An 18692-nucleotide genomic window follows, 5' to 3' on the forward strand; every position below is an offset into this window, starting at 1 on the left:
TTCTCGCTACGTTTGCTGGGCAGAATTTCAAAATGGCGACCACGAACAGGCCATAACTTAACAAAAGTTGCACAACGAAGATTGTCGGAAAAAGATCATAGTAAGAGTGAAATCGCTTTTGAATCATGGCAGCAGCACGGGCAGCTCTTAGTTTTGTGGAAAAAGCAATCAAGAGCCACAACGTAGTAGTATTCTCTAAGACAACTTGTCCTTTTTGCATAATGGCAAAGCAAACTTTATCGGAAGCCGGCATTCAGAAGATACAAGTTTACGAAATTGAAACAAGGGAAGACGGTGCAGATATCCAGGTAGAAGTGTAAAATTAATAACAGCCTAAGTTTCGATGCGGAAACATTTCCTTACAACCAAATACTATTATAAAACGAAACCTGACGGTTCTAAACGCCAGCTGTATCATGATAGTTTTTTTTCGCCGGTTTTTTTTTTATTATTATGTAAACCTCTAACTCCTAACATCTCATTCGTTATTCTCCTGGTAAAATTTCCGCACGGCCCCATACTACATTATGCCTTCAGTTCTTGGGTTGAGAAAACAACGACAAAAACAATACATTGCCCTTGGGAAAACAGAGCGGAATTTTACCCATTCTCCTTACTGTCTGCCATACAGATCTTTTTATGTTAGTTTGGAGAATTTGGTATTGGATCAAGTTATATTAATCCCCTAATAAATAATTTTCTTTATTCTCATCGCTTGTCTGCTTGACAGTGTATTCATGTGGTAAGAAAAAATTCTGTCTTGGTCACTCACGGGAGTTAAAGGGTTCATTAAGAACTGTGTTCTTAGTGAAGTATAGGGTTCAATAGAAGTCTTTCTGATGATGCCAGGCCTACATTCGTGAGCCATTTTTCCAGTAATGATGAAGTTGTTTTGCATATTGATATTATTTTTTTATCATTACAATTTTTGTAGACTGCAGATACCAGGTCTTCCCCTCCCCCCCTCCCCACCAACCATGTACACATCACATGCTTCTTCATCAATTTTAATTCCCCTTGATTTTATTGCCATAAATATTAGTGCAGTGTACACTCCACCTTATGGTGACAATGGCTCAGTCTGAGTGTTATGAATGTGAACAACCACTACTTGCCATCCTTTACCCCCCTCCCCCCCCTTTCCGTGTAACCAAACTAATTTTTGAAACTCAGAAGCCTTTTTTTTTCTCCAGAGTTATAACTATTCAAAATATTATTTATACAGTAAATCAGCAAAAGCACTTGATTATTTGAGATCTTGCTTAACTTGGTTTTTGTTTTCAAGCCATGGCTGTTAGCTTTTGAAACAGGTTTTTTCTCAGTTATCTAAAATGTAGATTCTGTATTTCTCTGCATGCTAGTATGAACTCCCCTTTACAGAAAAAACAAGTACTCTCCATGTTGGAAATGATCTTCCAGATGATTTCCTAATTTATGGGGAACTGTTCTTTTTGTTAGGAAGCTTTGAAAAGTTTAACAGGAAGAAGCACAGTGCCAAATGTTTTTATTAAGGGCACAAGTATTGGTGGCGGGTCAGAGACTGCAGAATTATACCAGTCAGGACGACTCACAGAAATATTACAAGAACAAGGAATAATTAAGTGAATATATCTATTAAATTTTAAATGACTACATGAACCTGCTCAAAGAAAGAAGGGTAGATGAGAGTATGAATTATCTTCATTGTTGTAATTTCTGTCAGCTTAGTGACAAGGAAAAAAATGACAACAGTGGATAAATATGGACTAGAAGGGAGTAACATACCAAGCCATATTTGACATGTGGAAAAAGGATCAAATTTTTTTTTCCTATTCAAAGAATTGGATGGTGGTCCCTAAAGCATTCAGTGTCCTTTTTCCAGGTTTTTAATAAATTGAAATTGTATTGTTATTTCTCTTTTCTTATGTACTGCCCAGATTAACAATGTCATTTGCATCATGTCTGTAAAGTCAAATAAGAAATCAAATATGAAATCAGGTTTCAGCTCCTTGATGTAGAAGTTACCAGTATCAACACAGTGGCAAAATGAGTGCCCGTGCTTGTAGCTAGTGAGAAATTTACGCGAGAAATGGAATGGGTTGACAATGTAACACTATAGTAACACTATCAAGGCAAAATGGTGGCATTTTTAACATTTCCATTGCTTGTTTTCATTTTGCAAGGATAGGCCTAAACCAAAATGAACCTTCTTAGTTAAAAATCTCTCTCAACAGAAACGTATTGTTGAAACAGGTGTGAATTTAGTGACTGAGGTTGAGCAGCCATAACATGTCTATGAAGTTTGTAGCACACGCTTTTGCTTTATCACTTCTTGTCATTGCCTCCTCAGTAGTCAAAGCCCCCAGAGAAAAAGTTTTTTTATCTGGTAGAAAAACCACCACAACTTAATTTTGAAGAAGAATCAAAGCTCATGGAAAACGTAAATGGCTTCAAGTAGGGGTGCATACATACTCATTTTGCTGCTGTCACTGACATCAACAAAATATATAAATGCTCACCTTCACAGACTTTATTTCCATAATTTGCTCTAAATTTTACTTTAAGTTAGTAATCCAATATGCATGCAACCAGCATAACACAAAACATACATCTACATGTTTTGTTAATTTTAAAACTCAACTTTTTCGTCTTAATTACTTACATTAATAACATTAAACCAGCGTTTCCTAAGTCAAAAAAAAGCTACAGCTATAATCAACATTAATTTACAACCAAGATACAAAACAAAACTCATACAAAAAATAAATCACATTCCTAATTATATATTCAAATGAAATCCAGTATTAATTTCATTCAGGTAGAGTAATAAGTAATTTGTTCCTGTTTCATTACATTGTAATGATTTAACTTTACTTTTGTGTGATAATATATTATGTTACTCTGTAATTTATTACCCATAAATCTTAAAAAAAGTTGAAATAAGTATGAATTAATAACATTTACCTAACATATATTATTTTCCTTTAAAGAAAGGTTCAACCAAAATTGGTAAATCTGGTATTGTTGTACTTAGCTTTTTCATTCTTGAAATATTCGTAATATATCATAACCACTCTCAAGTTTAGGAAGTAAAGTAAGAAATATAAAGGAAAAAGTCAACACTATAATTTCCAAGAAATAGTCATTGAATATAATTGCACTGTAAAATCTAATTTTTTGAATTTTTCCAACTGTTCAAAGGGTCAATTTGAACAATGCCAGGTCTGATATTTACTCAAAAGCACCTTAAGGCAACTGCAAAAAGTGAGTTTAAAAACAAACACAAGGAAAAACTTTTCTGAGGCCAGCTCTCGTCATTAACTCATAAAAAAACAGTAACTACTCATGTTCATCAAAATGCTACCAAAGCTGTAGTACTAAGGAAAACATTTATAACAATTTTCAGCAAACACTACCTGATCCGAGCAATTACTCAACTACAACAGCAGCATAATAAGTTTAAAGGCCAGCCTAAAACTTTGCATCATAATTTCAACTCTTATTTTCAAATTTTCACGCATTGCATTTGCTGCTTTCAAACTGCAAAACTTCATATTACATTGTCTCTAAATTCCTCATGCATGGCATTTACTGCATTCAAATTGCAAACATTCCTAGCAAACTTTGTCAAAAACCTACAAAAGCAAACCACACTTCCTGACCCTCCAATTAAAAGCCTGAAGAGTTCTTTCTCTTCACTGGTCATTTGCCTTTCAAACTATTACTACTAATTACATACCTATCTAACTTCACTTGTTCAAAACTAATACGTTTCAATCTTGAAGTTTTTAATTTTTTTTTACAACCAACCTCTATAATTTTTAACGTTCAGTTGTGATGTGATAATATTTTAATGAATTCAGCTGTCAACCAAATTGTTAGAAATCCTCTCTCATTTGATAATCACCTAAGCACACAAAACGTTTTCCTTCCTTTTCTTCCCTCTCTTCAATTTTTACTCAATAATTTAACCCAGTAAATAATTAGAATTAATTCAAACTTCATAATTTGTCTCCCAACGTCACCTAGTCCCAAACAATCATTTCCCTCAATCATTTGTTGTTGTATTCATCAATCCATATGGTCATTCAATTGTTTAATTATACATTCATTCATTCACTAAATCCATCCGCTCTGTCATTCAAACTGTCATTGCAGCAAAAGTATACAAAATAACGTTCTATTCCAAAAATAATTAAAACATTTGTATAAAAACAAGTCCTTAAAATACTAACAAGTAATAAACAAGACAAACATGACTGAAAGTGAAGGAAGCCCATTCACATCTTGATATACTATAATTCCTCTTTGTTCCTTTTTCCACATTGATCATACCTTTGGTTGAAAATTCAAAACCCTCACTGACCAAGTAGCAAACTCCCCCCCCCCCCCCCCCTTCAATTGCAAATCTCATTTGCCTCAAACATGTATTTCACACTCAGATCAATTGAAACATGATGCAGACAACTCCTAAGGCCTTTGCTTAAAGAGCAAAAAAAAAAATATATTGCATTCTAGCAAGTCAAAGTGATAGTGCTTTCTACAATTCAAATGCTTATAATCATAAATCAGTTAAAGCTCCCTGAATTCTATTTACATACATTTTGGTTGATCTGCTGTCCTCTGTAATCCATGGAAATAAAATACATATTTTTACGATAACAATTACAATGCTAGGGGGTAAAATTATCATATCATTCATCTCTGTTGATTCTGTGTGATTGTACTGTAGAATTTTCCCTGGTATTCACAATGTTTCATGAATAGCTGCAACAATTGGCCCTGCCTTAGTCTGAAATATTTAAAAAAAATAAAATGCAATCAAATTACTTTTAACAATCTACTCAAATATTGAGCTAAATTTTTTAATACTTTTTAAGAATTTGACAACTAAAATAAAAAATCTTAAAAGCAAAAAAAATTAATTAAAAAAATAACCCTGAAAATTTATAGTAAGGCTCAATCTCCTACCAACATTTGGGAGGAACAAAGACTTGACTTAACCCCCCTTGACCCCTGGGAGTGACCAGCATTTAAATTCTCCTTACAATATTGCCCCTGAATCAAACATTAAGGTCAAGAGAACAAAGGAAATGATCAACTACTAAAGAAGCTCAGAATTGTTAAAAAAATTCTCCTCAACAACACGGAGGGGATTTATGAAGAATAATATGTTAAGGTGCAAACAAAGGGTTTTAAAAGAGGATGGCATGATTTGACCCAAATGAAAGCAATGGCTCACCACAAATATGGCTACAGGTAGTTGCGTTTAATACCATGACCAGTTACCAAAATAGTGTTATAAACAAAATTAAAAACTAAATTTATTTCTTCACCTTGTACTCTGCAAAGACATGGCAAATGTATTTTCCTCCTCCCATGCTTTGGATGAGTCCAAAATGGCTTCTGTTACTGTAAAAACAAAAAAAAGGAGCTACTATATAGAGTGACCTATATCACTACTTAGTTAATTGCAATGGTCAATGAAGAAATGTAAGGCAGACAGTCTAGAGAATTAACAAGGTGATCTTGGGAATGAATGGGCTAAGCACAGTGAAACATAAGAGGCCGGAAGTGGCCATTAAATTTGATTTTGTACCTAATTTATCAGAGGCTGCAAGCCAGTTAATATGTAAAACAACCACACCTAATTCAGTTCAAGTCACCCTTCAACATTTAATTGAAGTTTGAGAGAATGTGAAGAACAATTCCCTTAAAAAAACTTGCCTGCTGACTGTCAGCAACTGGCCACTGACAGTCAGTTGACTGTTAACCGACAGTTTAATACACACCTGTTAGCCAACAGGCACCTGACAGACAGTCAATGTTCAGTCTGCAATCTGTCAGTAACTTGTCTGTATTAATACTACCATCTATTAATATCTATCATCCAAACTTAGGCAGACTTAGATACTACAATGGAAAGAAGATGTGTATCCTCTGAAGCTCCGAAGTAAACTCGTACTAATAACCTGTCAGTAGCCAGTCATTGGCCTGTTGGTTATCTCAGCTTACAGGTTTTTTCAGGGAGCTGTTCTTAAAAATACTTGTAAGTGAAATTTTCTCTTTACAAGCATGCATATGTGATTTGGGTAAGGTCAGTAAAACTTAAAAGCAGGCCGTGTTCAGTTCAAAAATTACGTCAACTAATATTCACCAATTCATCAAGACTTAAATCCACATTGTTGACTCATCTACTTATGTATGTAATTCATGACATCACAAGCCTGTAGTGGTAACTAATTCTTCTTCATGCAGATGCCCATAAAAGAGTTGGTTTGTATTACCTTGTGAGACCACAGTATGATATTGTATCAGCATCTAAATTCCTCTTTGAAAGTGAACTTCTCTGACTGTCATAAAGTGTTACTCCATTGAGTGCAACATCAAGTTGACAAATCAGTAGTGTTCCTCCGGCCAAATGCTGCAAAATAAGAATTTAATTGTAAAAAAAGTTACTTACAGAATGTTTCTAGAAGGAAATCATATGGAATGAAACTTTTCCAGCTCATTACTTTAAAGCCTAAAATTCTTCCAGAATTTAAGTCAATTATCATTAAAAGGAGGGTGCTGGGGCCAGAAAAGATCCACAAAGCAATCAAATTAACCTCCAAAAGCAGAAGCCAAGTAAAAAAGGTCTCCTCTTAACCCTCTGACCCCTAAGAGTGACGAGCATCTAATTTTTCCCTACAATCTGACCCCTAAGTCACGCAAGTAAGGTTAAGAATAAAGGAAATGATCATGAACTAAAGAAGCTTTTGATTGTTGAACAATTCTCCTTATCAGAACCTTAAGAAATGTAAACAGAACAGGAAGGAGGAAATGGACAGTGATGTTACAGTGTAATGGGTTAAGAAGTCAAAGTTGTTAGCCTATAGAGAAAAAATAAAAAAAAGGAGTTTTTTCTGGTATATGACTTAGCTTCAACATGAATGAGGGTTTCAACCTATACTTTATGTGTCTGAAGCCAATTATTTCAATGTGTCCTTAAAATGGCATGACCAGGAAATTAATGGTCTATAATCTCTTATAAAATAATTGACTTGGTTATTGCACCAGTACACCCATTGAAACATTTTAAATTTAATATATATATAAACTAAAAATGTTTCAATGGGATTGTCAGTAAAGTATAGTATTGAAATATTGCACTTTATTGATTTCAAGTATATGTATCAGATACCTGTAACATGAAATTTAAAATAATAATAATTATAATATTAATAATAATAAATAAATAGCTAATTTGAAGTTTATTTTATAAAAATTCCAATAGTTAACATATCACCCGCCTCCAGCTCATGATTTACAAACTTTCCTAGTGTTCTCCCAACATCCCACATGGGTAATTACACAGGTAAAAAGATGGAAAGTGCAGTCTATTTCTTAAATCTAAGGCACAAACAAAGGGTTACAATCATAATAAGGGTGTAGCAACAGCTAGGGTGTCACTTAGCAAGGTTCCTGAAATTAAGTTATTTATAAATAAAAATTGATGTCAGCTGCTATTACAGTAATCACCTTTGCTGCTTCCTCCACAGTTTCTATCCCTGTTCCGACAGCCACAGGCAGTGCACCGTAGTACTTCACCATAAAAGTGTGAGTTGGTTTGCATGTTATCACGGGAATCGAAGATTGTTTGTTATCTGTTGTGCTACTTTCCTCCTGCTCCAAAAAGAAGAGAATTTTCCTCAAGTCAGTGACAGAAAATTTTGTCCACATTTACTTAGTTAAAGGTTTGAAATAAAAATTTTAATTAATTAACACAGACAAGTAACAAAACGAAAAATGTTGCGTACATAGTGAAAATGAGTTGTGGTTTTCTTATCAGGTGTTGCATACATTAAACAGCACATCACCCCACTTTTCCTAGTCACACCAAGTCACAAATATGACTATGATGCATCATATTAGACAAGTTTGATAGAAAACAGAGATGGCAATACCACATACTGTATGTTCTAATAGGGCCTGCAAGGGGACTAGGGACTAGCCATAGCTTTCAAAAAGAGTGTGGGGAGTATATAATTATGTATTTAAATCCAACCAAGGGTTTTTCTGCACTAGCAGACAAAACTGGCTGGCATAGTTTGCCAGTGATTCAAACTTCAATTTCCAGGATTCATCTTAGATTGTTTTTAAGTTGCAAAATCTCAGAGTTTTGCAAAAAAGGACAGTTTTCGCCTTCCTAGTAAACTGAATTCAGTTGTTTAATTTTTCTTCTGAATTATCTCCCAAATGAATGATGAATACTTGATAAAAGATGAAAGGAATAAAGTATGAATAAAGTATTTGTTTGAGACCTCTGATATTTAGAAAAGAAATTAACACATGGTCTCCTGTATAATTTGAACTGAAATGCTTCCTGGCTTAAATGAGTGCTTAAGAAAAGTTTTTTTCACACTTGTTTTTTTATTTGGAAGGAGAACAGCTTATCACAAACTTCCAGGGAGCTTGGGAGGGTGTTTAACCATTTAACCCCTTATAAACGGTGATAACAGACAATTTTTCCCTATCAGTATCACCTCCAAAACTAGCATTGAGGTAATGAGAATAGAGAAAATGATCATCAACGATGCTCTTGATTGTCAAACAAATTCTCTTTGTCAGTACCATAGGAAATGTATAGAGAACAGTATGGAGTAAATGTACACTGATGTTAGGGTGTAAAGTGAGTTGTCAATGCATTTTCTTTGCTGTACTGACCTTTTTCCCTCCCCCTTTCTTTGTCCCAAGTTTTCCAAGCAAACCCTGAACACTTGTAATGAAACCAGCCTGTTATAAAAATTAATTAAAATGTTTATATAGCAAAGGAGGCAAACTGGAGGAAAATATGTATGCAGTGACTACCCACAGAGTGTATGGGAAAACACACACACAATAAAACATGTGAATAAACAATTAAAACCATCTAGTTAACCCTTTCACTCCCAAGATCTCATTATTAATTCTCCTTACTATCTTTCATACAATTCTTATAATGTTAGTTCAGAGAATTTAGTATTAGATCTCCTAATTATCCCCTCATCAATATTTTTTCTTCATTCTCATGCATCACTTGTCTGCTTGATATTGTATTGATCTTAATTGTAAGGAGAAATTATTTCTTGGTCAATCATGGGAGTTAAGGGGTTAAGATTACCTCTACTTTGATTCCTACTTTTCTTTGAGTTTTACAGGAAATAGATAAGAAAATCATATTGATTTGAAATTCTTCTTTGCACTTGCATGTCAACATTTTTGCAAACAAAAGAAAAAACTATGCTACATATTTGTGACTGACATATCATCTTCTTGTACCTTATCTTTATCTTTGTCTTTGTCAGACTTTTCTCTTATTTTCTCCTGCTCAGAAGCTGCCACTTTCTGTATAATATCTGGATGAGCATCCACACATTTTTGGAAACGGAGCTGCAATTATCATGAAAAAAATTCAGAAAAACAGACGGACTGAAAAAGAGACAGACAGACAAACAGACAGATCAACTGACAGACTGACTTTGTGACTGAAAGACTGACTCAATGACTGACAGACTGTTTGATTAACAGTCAGAGAGACTGACTGAATGACAGAATGAATGAATGACAAGTTGGACAGAAAAACAGACAGACAAAGGAAGGAAAAAGACCACGAAGGAAAAAAACTGGAAAGTAAAACCAGAGGGAAAGGAGTGAATGAATGAAAAAGAAAACTAAGCAAGGAAGTTACTATGCAGGTTGTAAAATAAGCTGCTATAAACAAAATTTGTGTCATAAAAATTCGTACACCAAAGGTCATGAGAAAATCATAGAGCAGCTGCCGTGAACATTATTTAGGACTTTCTTTTTAAAAGAACTGAGATGACAGAAGTACTAATCTTACCTCGCATGCTTCAGCTAATGCCTTTGTAAGTGGAGCAGCATTAGGAGAGCACTGAAACACATGGCACACAAATACATCTGGGGCTGTGGTAACAATGTAACCACAAAGTCTATTTTGAAAAAAATTAACAGTTAGTACAGATTGCCATGGGCTAGCTGCTCTGTGCATGATTTGTATATAATGTAGGATGTCATGGTTTAGTGAACTGCAATTTGAATCATGGTAAAATACCCATAAGAAGTTTGAAAAAATTCAATCAAGATTGAGACAGCACCTCACAGAAGCTGGTTGGGCACTACTATCATGTGAGCTTAAAAGCCACAGGTTGTAAGTAAAGAAAGTCAAGTGTTTCCTTTGTTCCTGTTGCCAATGAAGGGAATTTGATCACAAACTGTACAATTGTGAAACATATCATATTTCCACTTGTACGATAATGGTTGGAATTTAGTCAAATTGTTGACTCAAGTATATCTTATGACTAGTAATTTACCTTTCATCTTTTCCAACTCCAAAGAAAGACATAAATCTAACTCGGTCTTCAGAAATTAGTTCTTGGGTCTGACAAAGAAAAAAATTTAAGAACAGTCACTAAGTATGACAGTGGTGAGATGTGCAATTTAATGCACGATTCATGTGATTAATATGTGATTAATAATTACGCAGTTTGAGATTTTTGTTTATTGGCATTTAAGTCTTGTGTTTACCTTAAATACCAGTAAGAGAGACTGACTAAAAATATAATGTCCTTAGTTAACTTAAAATTTGCAATACAACCCTTTAATTCCCAACATCTCCTCAGTAATTCTCCCTCCTACCTACTGTACATTATTTTCAGTTGTATATTCATCTACAAGAATTTGGTACCACATTAATTGAAAGTAATACCCTTAATTGTTGTCGGGGTGAACATTTGCGAGGTAAAGTACATTTTGACAGCCACCCATAGAGCGTCAGTATCATTGCTGGCTTCCTTCTAACAAAAGCTACCTGTTTGAGCCCTCATAATAGTGTCATTCTCATATTAGTCCATCTAAATTTTTGTTACATTATTTTGGGGCTGAAAATAGAGAGAGAACAGCTTACAGTGCAGTCTGTTATCCTGATGTTTGATACACTGATTTCAATGAGAATGGTTCTCCATCCACTGACACCACCACCTTTACTTGTTAGTTTACTTATTGCTTTGTTCAAGATCTCCACACCTAAAAAAAGGAACAAAAGTGAAAAACACTATGAAAAAAAACAGTCATTTAAGATATGTTCATTTCCAAATTCCTTCACTTAAAACAAATCCAAACCTTGGCAAACTTAACCTTAAACCTTCCAGAAATGATTAACACATTAACTTCTCCTATTATTCAGCAAACAGGTAATGATAATACTCAAGCTCATCAGGTATGCATTATTATCTTGATCTAACACAAATTCTTGAAAGAAATTTGCAGAAGCTAGAGGGGAGAATTATCAAGCAGATCCTGGGAGTTAAAGGGTTAATTAGCCTCACAGATAAAACTAATCATAAATGATCTCTCCAGATTATAAACAGTCCCAGATAAAACTCAGTCAAGTTACCTAACATCATTATCTCACCTGTTGGTCTTGGAACATCTATACTCCCAACATATCTAGCAGAAAAGCTCTTCTTTGGTTCTACATGGGGTTTTTCATTAAAACTGGCATTATCTGCAAAACAACATTTATTAGAAACAATAGTTACTTAAAGTTTGTTTGTTTGTTTTCTTTGCGATTACTTTGAATAGCAAATGATCACAAAATGTAGTTCTTGGCATGCAGTTTGAAGTTTGCAGTTTACATTTGAATTTGAGGGCTGCTGTTTTGCACTACATGATTTCTCAAACTTTATGCTTATGCTCATGCTCAATGCTTAAATTTACTTCTTGCATTATCTGAAATACCTTCTGGACATTTAGGTTTTATTAGAAAACAAGAGAGTTGACAGATTTTTGTGGTTTGATTCAGTGGGTGTTGCAGCAAATCTTTGCAGGTACTTACAGTAACTAATTTATCCATAAAATTTACACTTTTCACTACATGGTTCCTTTTTGATGGCCTTTTACATGACAAGACATTAAGCTCCCTAGAGAGGTTGCTGCTCATAATCCACAATCATCCCAAAAAACCAAAAAAATGTATTAAAACACCACAGATATATGTAAAGAACAGTACTGAGAACATACAAACTGATGTTAGAGACTAATGAGTTAAGAGTGATGTACCTCTTGCTGAAGAAGGAGGTGGTGTATTAATGATATCTGACCAAGGCTTCTGAGCAGATATCTTACGAGTGCTTTCCTGAGCCTTTTTCTTTTCCTCTAGGATCTTGCTACACATGTCATGTAGGGCATTAGTGATTGCACGACCAGATATGTTCCCATGACAACGGAACATGTGACACTTGTGCTTGCCAGTTGAAGGATCTCGTGCAACATAAGCAAAGTCCCTAAAATACAAAGCATTATAGACTGCATAAGAGCTACTAATATAAAAGTGTATACAGACTCACCTTTCTGTGGTAAGATGCCCTGATTACAATGGTAATAACCCACAACTTAGAACAAACATTGATAAATTAACAAGCTCTGTTCCCATTGTGAGCTGAATTTTTTAAAGGGGCAATGAATATCACTCCAACAATGTGATATTTGTTAAACTATACATCATGTAGCTTTTTCTTAGCCATCCCTGTATTTTAAGCTATTTTTAACTGTAAGCAACAGTAATTCCATGTTGACAAACTGTTCACAACTTTTTATGGGAATCAACTAAAACCTTTAGATAACAAAACAGCTTACAAGTCAGTACCTCTGATCCTCTTTGCCAACACCCCAAACCCTCATTTTAGAGACAGGTTGGATAAGCAAGGTGTTCTTGGTTCTTGGTTCTGCAAGCTTAAGAGTGTCACCTTCCAGCAACAATCTGATGTCCTTACCCTGGAAGTGTGGGATGATTTAAAAAAAATTCATAACAAGGAACACAAATGATAAAATGTATTACCATTGTGTTCATCATTGACTTATAATAAATATAATAACAACATTCAAACATAGGCTTTTAACAAAGCGGTCTGCCACCAAAAAGACACCACACTAGTAATGAAACATGAACTGAAACAATAAATATTGTTTGTGTTCTTGAAAAAAGTTTAAAAGGCTGCAATTGCTGTAATTGCACATGAGTCATGATCTTAAAAGAAACTCTTTTTACCATAAATAAAGCAAGATAGGTAGGACAAGTCCAAGCTTAGATGCAACTGAATGCTTATCAAATAAATAAATAAACAAACAAATAATGAATACAGTATTTACCTCTCCCCAAGTTTCTCCAGTTTGCCAGAGATCTTTTCTCTTCTGTGCCAAGGTAGAGATACAGTCTGAGATAGTATCACTCATGTTATGTGGTGCAACTTGGCTTTCTTCAAGCTCAATCCAACCCATGGAATGCACAGGAAAACTCAAGACCTGCCCAAAAATTGGAAAACATTCAAAATTAAATAACTCTTATACTCCCATGAGTGACCAACACGTAAATAAATTGTCTGGAAGGAAGATAATGAGATGAAGAAAAAATATAAAAGTGAGTTTATTGTTTGATTTAAAACCTAATCATCTGGGCTAACATTGTAAGAAATGCACCATTGGTAGTGTGACAAGGAAATGATAGACATTCAACAACCCTTTCCTTAGCTTCAATGCTGCAGAATGAAAGTTTGAAAGTTTTTCAGAAAAACATTTAAAGTTTGTTAAAACAACTTAATGTGTTTTTCTGAAAATGCTATTTACACTTTCTTTCATGCCTTTGATCATTTTTTACACTGAGAAGTCAATTTATGTCACAGTACATAATATTAAGTTGTAGCCCACAGTTCATCCACAATCTTCACAATTTGTAAACAGCCTGTTTGAACATAGCATTATTTAGGGATAATGGTACCTTTTGTCTTTCTGTGCTTTCTGCTAGTTTTACTTCTTCAGTTAACTTCTTCTAAATCATATGAAATAAAGTACACTGTTATGTTTGCTTTCAAAACTGAACTTCATCTACAGGCAAATTTCTCTTCCACGCATATGTATGAAAATCACTCATGATGGCATGAGCAGGGCTGGAAAAAAAGCCATATGGCCAACCAGACGAGGGGTGAAAACAAAGGAAAGGAAAAAAAAAGAGCAGGGGATGGCTATACTCCCTCTATACATCAAAACCTCCAAATAAATGTTTTCCTGTCCAACCCTCTTATACTCAGTCAACTAGTACCTAATCCAAAATGTGCACATCCCATGGGTTAAAACGTACGATGTAGACATAGCATCATTAACATACAAGGCTTCACCTTAGGTCTGGTTGCAACTTGAGGCATGGTCCACTGTGTTGTTCCAGAAGCAACATGCCAGTAATAAGTACCATTGTCACCTTTCACTTCCCTCCAGCCCTCAGGTAGCTCATAGGAAACATTTTGATCCTCGCTATCCTCTTCCACGGATATTTTCTCTTTATTGAAATCAGTGGGTGTTGAGGGAGGCTCAGTAATGTCAACTTCCAAATAAGCTTGGACAGGTGATACTTTGTCAGAACTCCTTGCTTTACTGGATGGAATTGTTATTTCTGAGTAATTTTCAAAGGTGTTTGTAGGACTCAATGATCTGCCTCCAGTTCCTTCAAGTGTCATAATGTCTGCATGTGATTTTGATCGACGATGATGAAATTGCTTCCTTTCAGTTTCACTTGAAAAAATAGCACCGCTATCAGTGTCCTGTTTAAATTGAGCAGTTACATTTCCATCAGACAGTTGTCTGTGGTGTTTCTTTTTAAATAATTTGAAACCACCCTTCTTTGGCTTTTCCTCTGATTTCTCCACTTGATCAGACTGGAAGGTATTCTGTGAAGGATCTGTCCTTTTCATAGTATCTTCAAGGTTTGGTAACCTTGAAGGAAGTGGTGGTGGCATCTCTTCATCACTGGACTCATCATCATCATCACCAGATGCTTCTGGTATTCTTAGCTGATCAAGAGATTCAACTGAACCATTTTGCACCAAAGCATACCTAGGCTTATCTGGTGCCTGCATATCTGCTAAGCATAAAGACAATCACCACCAATTTAATTTTGCAACTGAAAGTCTTGGAGTCAAAACAATCAAACCTTAGTTGAAACTGAAATAACTAAGCTCAAATCAGAGCAAGAAAAACTCCAAAAAAATTACATCTTAACATATTGATTTTTTTCAGTTTCAACAATCTTTTCATTAAAAGTAAAATTTCCATAAAATGGCACAAATATTTACCGCAATTACAATTATTACAACCATGTTACTAATCAGCTTATGTCAATTTTAATCTCTTCTTTTTTAGGTGGTAGGAAGGAGGGGGGTGGGTGAGGAGGATTGGATGGTAAGTTTTCAATTCTCTTATTTCTGAGATTATAGACTGCTATTCTCTTGCAACTTTCATTAAATAAAAAAGGAAAGAAGTTAAAAGATCTCTTATCAACACTAACTGATTCTACTATAGGTAACAAATATTCTTGTCAAGACATTAAGCAACATGTACATCTCACATCTAAATTTTGTCCTTAAGTTTTTTCCTTACAGATTTGATAAAACATAAATTAACAGGTGAGGCACCAACTGAGGCAATCAAGACATTACCTGCAGATGTTGTATCACTGATTTCTTCTGAGGATTTATCGTTCAATTTTTCGTTTTGCTTCTTCTGTACAACAGCATAAACTGGCTGAGATGGAACCTCTGCAGGTTCTGTGGACCAGACAAATCAAAATTACCATGAACATGTTACAAAATCTGAGAAATGTGTCTTATGGGGGAGGGGGAGGGGGAGGGGGAGGGGGTCTACATCCTCAGGTCTTCTCTCCCCCCCCGATCTGCCACCCAAACCTGAGAAGAGACCGTGAATGATGACAGTGACTGAGCAGAAGACATCATAAGAGTTTACACGTATAATTAGCTAGGAGTTGCTTTACAGTCAACAATCATATGTCCTGCATATTAAACTTATTGGTCAGTTTTGCCTACAAGTAGATTTTCTTTCTATAGGTCAGTTGTGTTTGACTGTAACCAACTACTGAAACCTGCTGATATGAAATTGTATTCAGACCCCCCGTAACCATGCAGTAAAACCAGAGACGTCTATGAAATATGTCTCTCTGGATTTCAGCTTCATTTTGATACCTGTACTGTTTGTCTTCCAGGTCGGCCAAGATGGCCAGGTTGTTTGAAGGCCAACTAGTGCTAACATGGAGTTAAATTTTAATCCAGGTTTCTATATTTCTCCATTCCAGATCATTTTTCAGATAGCTTTCTCTATTCTTGTTAGACCATTCAATACTCAAATTGTAGGCAAAATTAGTTTAACTGAATTTTCTTTGAAAGCTTTCAGATCTGAGATCAAATTTCACACTAACCCTGGATTATCTCATCCCAGCTTTAACCAACCCAACCCAGAACAATCACATTTAATATAACAATTTTCCTTAATATGCTGACAACTAATCAAGGTTTTTTGCTTTTGATATCTGGAATTGTCTCAAATTATTTAACACCATACCTCTCTCAGAATTTTCTGATAGTTCTTTCATTACTGGTTCCTTTGATGCCAGAGAATTGAAGCCAGGTCCTGAATAAGGTTTCGGAATGGGTGGTGGAACCTTTTTATCTGCTGGAGAACCTTTCTTGTCATTAGCATTAGTCCTGGACGATATCTGATCTAGTGACACCTCGTCACATGCCATTATCATATTCTGAAGCTCTCCTGTTATTGCTTCATACATACTCGAGTCTTTGCGTCCACCTGGGATTGCAGGGGCAACATCACCCAACTCAAGAGTGGGCCTTTGAGTTGTACAAGTTTGTTTCTGTTCTGCATTCTCATTACAAGCAGTTTCCTTTGGCTTTTTCTGCACAACAGCATAAACATCATTAAGTGGACCCAAAGTATGTGAGTCATCAGTTTCTGCCCTATTCTTTTGATTGGCAGATGTCACCTTTATGTTCGTTCTGTCATAGCTACCATCAACGATCTGAACTTCTTCATATTCTGTCATCATTTTTTTCCTTCCACCAGCCCTTTGCCTATCACCATTGCCATTTTCATCCTCAGAGCTCTTGGAATACTTCTTTGCCTCAACAGGGGCAGAAATTCCCCCTTGTTCTGTCACAATTAAGGGTCGAAACTCATCTCCTGCATAGGTGTAAGATTTGCGATCACCAAATGCACTGCCATCCACTACAACTAACTCTCCTTCTCCTGAATCAAATTTCTCTGAATTCCTAATGACAACATCTCCTTCCTTTGTTGCCAAAACTTGTCCAAATTCAACTTCAGTATATGTACAAGCAGGGTTTCCACTTTGTTCATTTGTTAAAATAGTCTTATTCTCATCTTTGGCTGATGGACTAAGCAATTCCCCTGCCGACACATCACTGTCATCAAGGGAACCAGTCTCATAGCCATAGTCACCATCGGTGTTGAGTCGATCTACACTGCCATGCTCAGAGTCACTATCACTAGCATCATAACTATTCTCTTTTTTAATTTCACTTTTCTTTTTGCTGTTGGGTTCTTTCACAGGCTTTTGAGATAATGGCTTTGAAACTGCTGTTGTTCTTGTGCGTGGTGAAGGAGTAACACTGTGACTAGTCGGCCTTTTCTTAGTTACTGAGGTATCTGTAAAGGAAATTTTATTTAGATTCAGAATAATACACTATTACTATCAACCTTTTGGGCATTGTGGCATGTTTTGCAGGATAAAATGGGGATTTCAGCTAAACCCCTTTAATTGTTCAGACTATTTTGTTGCTATTTTTTACTACATATTTTCTCAACGCCCTCCAAAGTGATAATAATTGTTATAGTCAGCATTTACACTTTTGGGCATAAGTATGTTCTGGGTCCTTCACAGAGATCATTTTAACTCAACACCAGATGGCTTGAGCTGAATTTACTCTGAGTCCGGCCCAAAGCAAATTTTTGCCTGCAACATTAACTCTGTTGTTTCATTACCTTAAGTAGATAAAAACATTTAGCTACTTTAACCTTTTTACTCCCATGAGTGACCAAGACAGAATTTCTCCTTACAATATCAATAGAATATCAACCAGATGAGTGATGAGAATAAAGAAATATATCAATTTGGGGATAACTAGTTGATTCAATACTGAATTCTCTGAACTAACATTATAAGAATTGTTATGGTTGATGTTAAGAAGAATGAAAAACTTGATCTGGGAGTTAAAGGGTTCAATTTGAGTTTAAAATTAACCAAAGTTTTAGGAATTACCTGTGATTGTGCCAGAAGATTGCTTGTCCTGCTGAGAAGCTGCACAACTCTGCAAAAATCACACATAATAATAGATATAATAGATAATAGATAGATCACACATAATAGATATCTACCTATTTATAATCCAATCAAAATAACTGCAACCAGCATCAAAAGATGCAAATGTGAAAAGGCTCCTGATTATAGCTGTGTTTAAAAATCAAGGTTATGTGATTAAACAGAAATAGTCATATTTATAACTAATCCCATTTTTGCAAGCAATTAGGAAGTAAAATAAGATTATTCTCTCAAAGAAAACTGACCAAGATAATAAAATACACTGCTGATTTAAAGGGATAACTATTGCATATACATATCTAATTCTCTTTTACAACAGAAAACATGTTCAACTTGGTAATTTTATAAAGTTAGTTCTGATCAATAGTAACAAATTACTAACATTCAAATTAACCAATAGATTATATTTTATTTACACAGCAGACTCTATAGATTCAGCTCTGTACTTGTAATGAGAACTGATCTGAAACTTTGAAGTCTG

The 18692-nt window shown here is 35.1% G+C and overlaps 2 protein-coding genes and 1 long non-coding RNA gene across 15 annotated transcripts in view; 2 read left to right on the top strand and 1 right to left on the bottom strand.

Annotated features, from left to right (window-relative positions):
- On the top strand, nucleotides 1–3103 carry LOC113677924 (uncharacterized). Its single transcript, XM_027194786.2, has 2 exons — nucleotides 1–308; nucleotides 1459–3103. Exons 1-2 carry the CDS (start codon nucleotides 126–128, stop codon nucleotides 1603–1605), a joined length of 330 nt encoding a protein of 109 aa, XP_027050587.2. The 5' UTR covers nucleotides 1–125; the 3' UTR covers nucleotides 1606–3103.
- LOC113677925 (uncharacterized) overlaps nucleotides 2495–18692 on the bottom strand; it is a 26524-nt gene continuing 10326 nt past the window's right edge. For 4 of the 13 annotated variants that reach the window (XM_089192356.1, XM_089192357.1, XM_089192361.1 and 1 more), the window contains 18 exons: nucleotides 18152–18200; nucleotides 16420–17538; nucleotides 15504–15611; nucleotides 14190–14929; nucleotides 13793–13843; nucleotides 13168–13320; nucleotides 12665–12792; nucleotides 12079–12302; nucleotides 11432–11524; nucleotides 10925–11043; nucleotides 10332–10399; nucleotides 9842–9950; nucleotides 9280–9390; nucleotides 8686–8754; nucleotides 7501–7644; nucleotides 6267–6403; nucleotides 5316–5391; nucleotides 2495–4771 (listed from right to left, as the gene is read on the bottom strand). In XM_089192356.1, the coding sequence (XP_089048482.1) occupies nucleotides 4727–4771; nucleotides 5316–5391; nucleotides 6267–6403; nucleotides 7501–7644; nucleotides 8686–8754; nucleotides 9280–9390; nucleotides 9842–9950; nucleotides 10332–10399; nucleotides 10925–11043; nucleotides 11432–11524; nucleotides 12079–12302; nucleotides 12665–12792; nucleotides 13168–13320; nucleotides 13793–13843; nucleotides 14190–14929; nucleotides 15504–15611; nucleotides 16420–17538; nucleotides 18152–18200 (3543 nt within the window). In that variant the 3' untranslated portion in view covers nucleotides 2495–4726. The remainder of the gene's footprint in view (nucleotides 4772–5315; nucleotides 5392–6266; nucleotides 6404–7500; nucleotides 7645–8685; nucleotides 8755–9279; nucleotides 9391–9841; nucleotides 9951–10331; nucleotides 10400–10924; nucleotides 11044–11431; nucleotides 11525–12078; nucleotides 12303–12664; nucleotides 12793–13167; nucleotides 13321–13792; nucleotides 13844–14189; nucleotides 14930–15503; nucleotides 15612–16419; nucleotides 17539–18151; nucleotides 18201–18692) is intronic. The other 9 variants (XM_089192358.1, XM_027194787.2, XM_089192367.1 and 6 more) reach the window with 5 other exon arrangements.
- Nucleotides 5892–7747, top strand: LOC149035140 (uncharacterized). The gene is made up of 2 exons (XR_016182549.1): nucleotides 5892–6028; nucleotides 7521–7747. It is a non-coding gene; the product is annotated as an uncharacterized LOC149035140 (long non-coding RNA).

Source organism: Pocillopora damicornis, chromosome 13, assembly GCF_964200805.1.
Source record: "Pocillopora damicornis chromosome 13, jaPocDami1.2, whole genome shotgun sequence".
Classification (NCBI taxonomy): Eukaryota; Metazoa; Cnidaria; class Anthozoa; order Scleractinia; family Pocilloporidae; genus Pocillopora; species Pocillopora damicornis.

Excerpts from the sequence above, each read along its gene's own strand:
- LOC113677924 (XM_027194786.2), top strand. The coding sequence starts at position 126 with ATGGCAGCAGCACGGGCAGCTCTTAGTTTTGTGGAAAAAGCAATCAAG. Across the intron at positions 309-1,458 it reads AAGACGGTGCAGATATCCAG|GAAGCTTTGAAAAGTTTAAC; the intron begins GTAGAAGTGTAA and ends TCTTTTTGTTAG.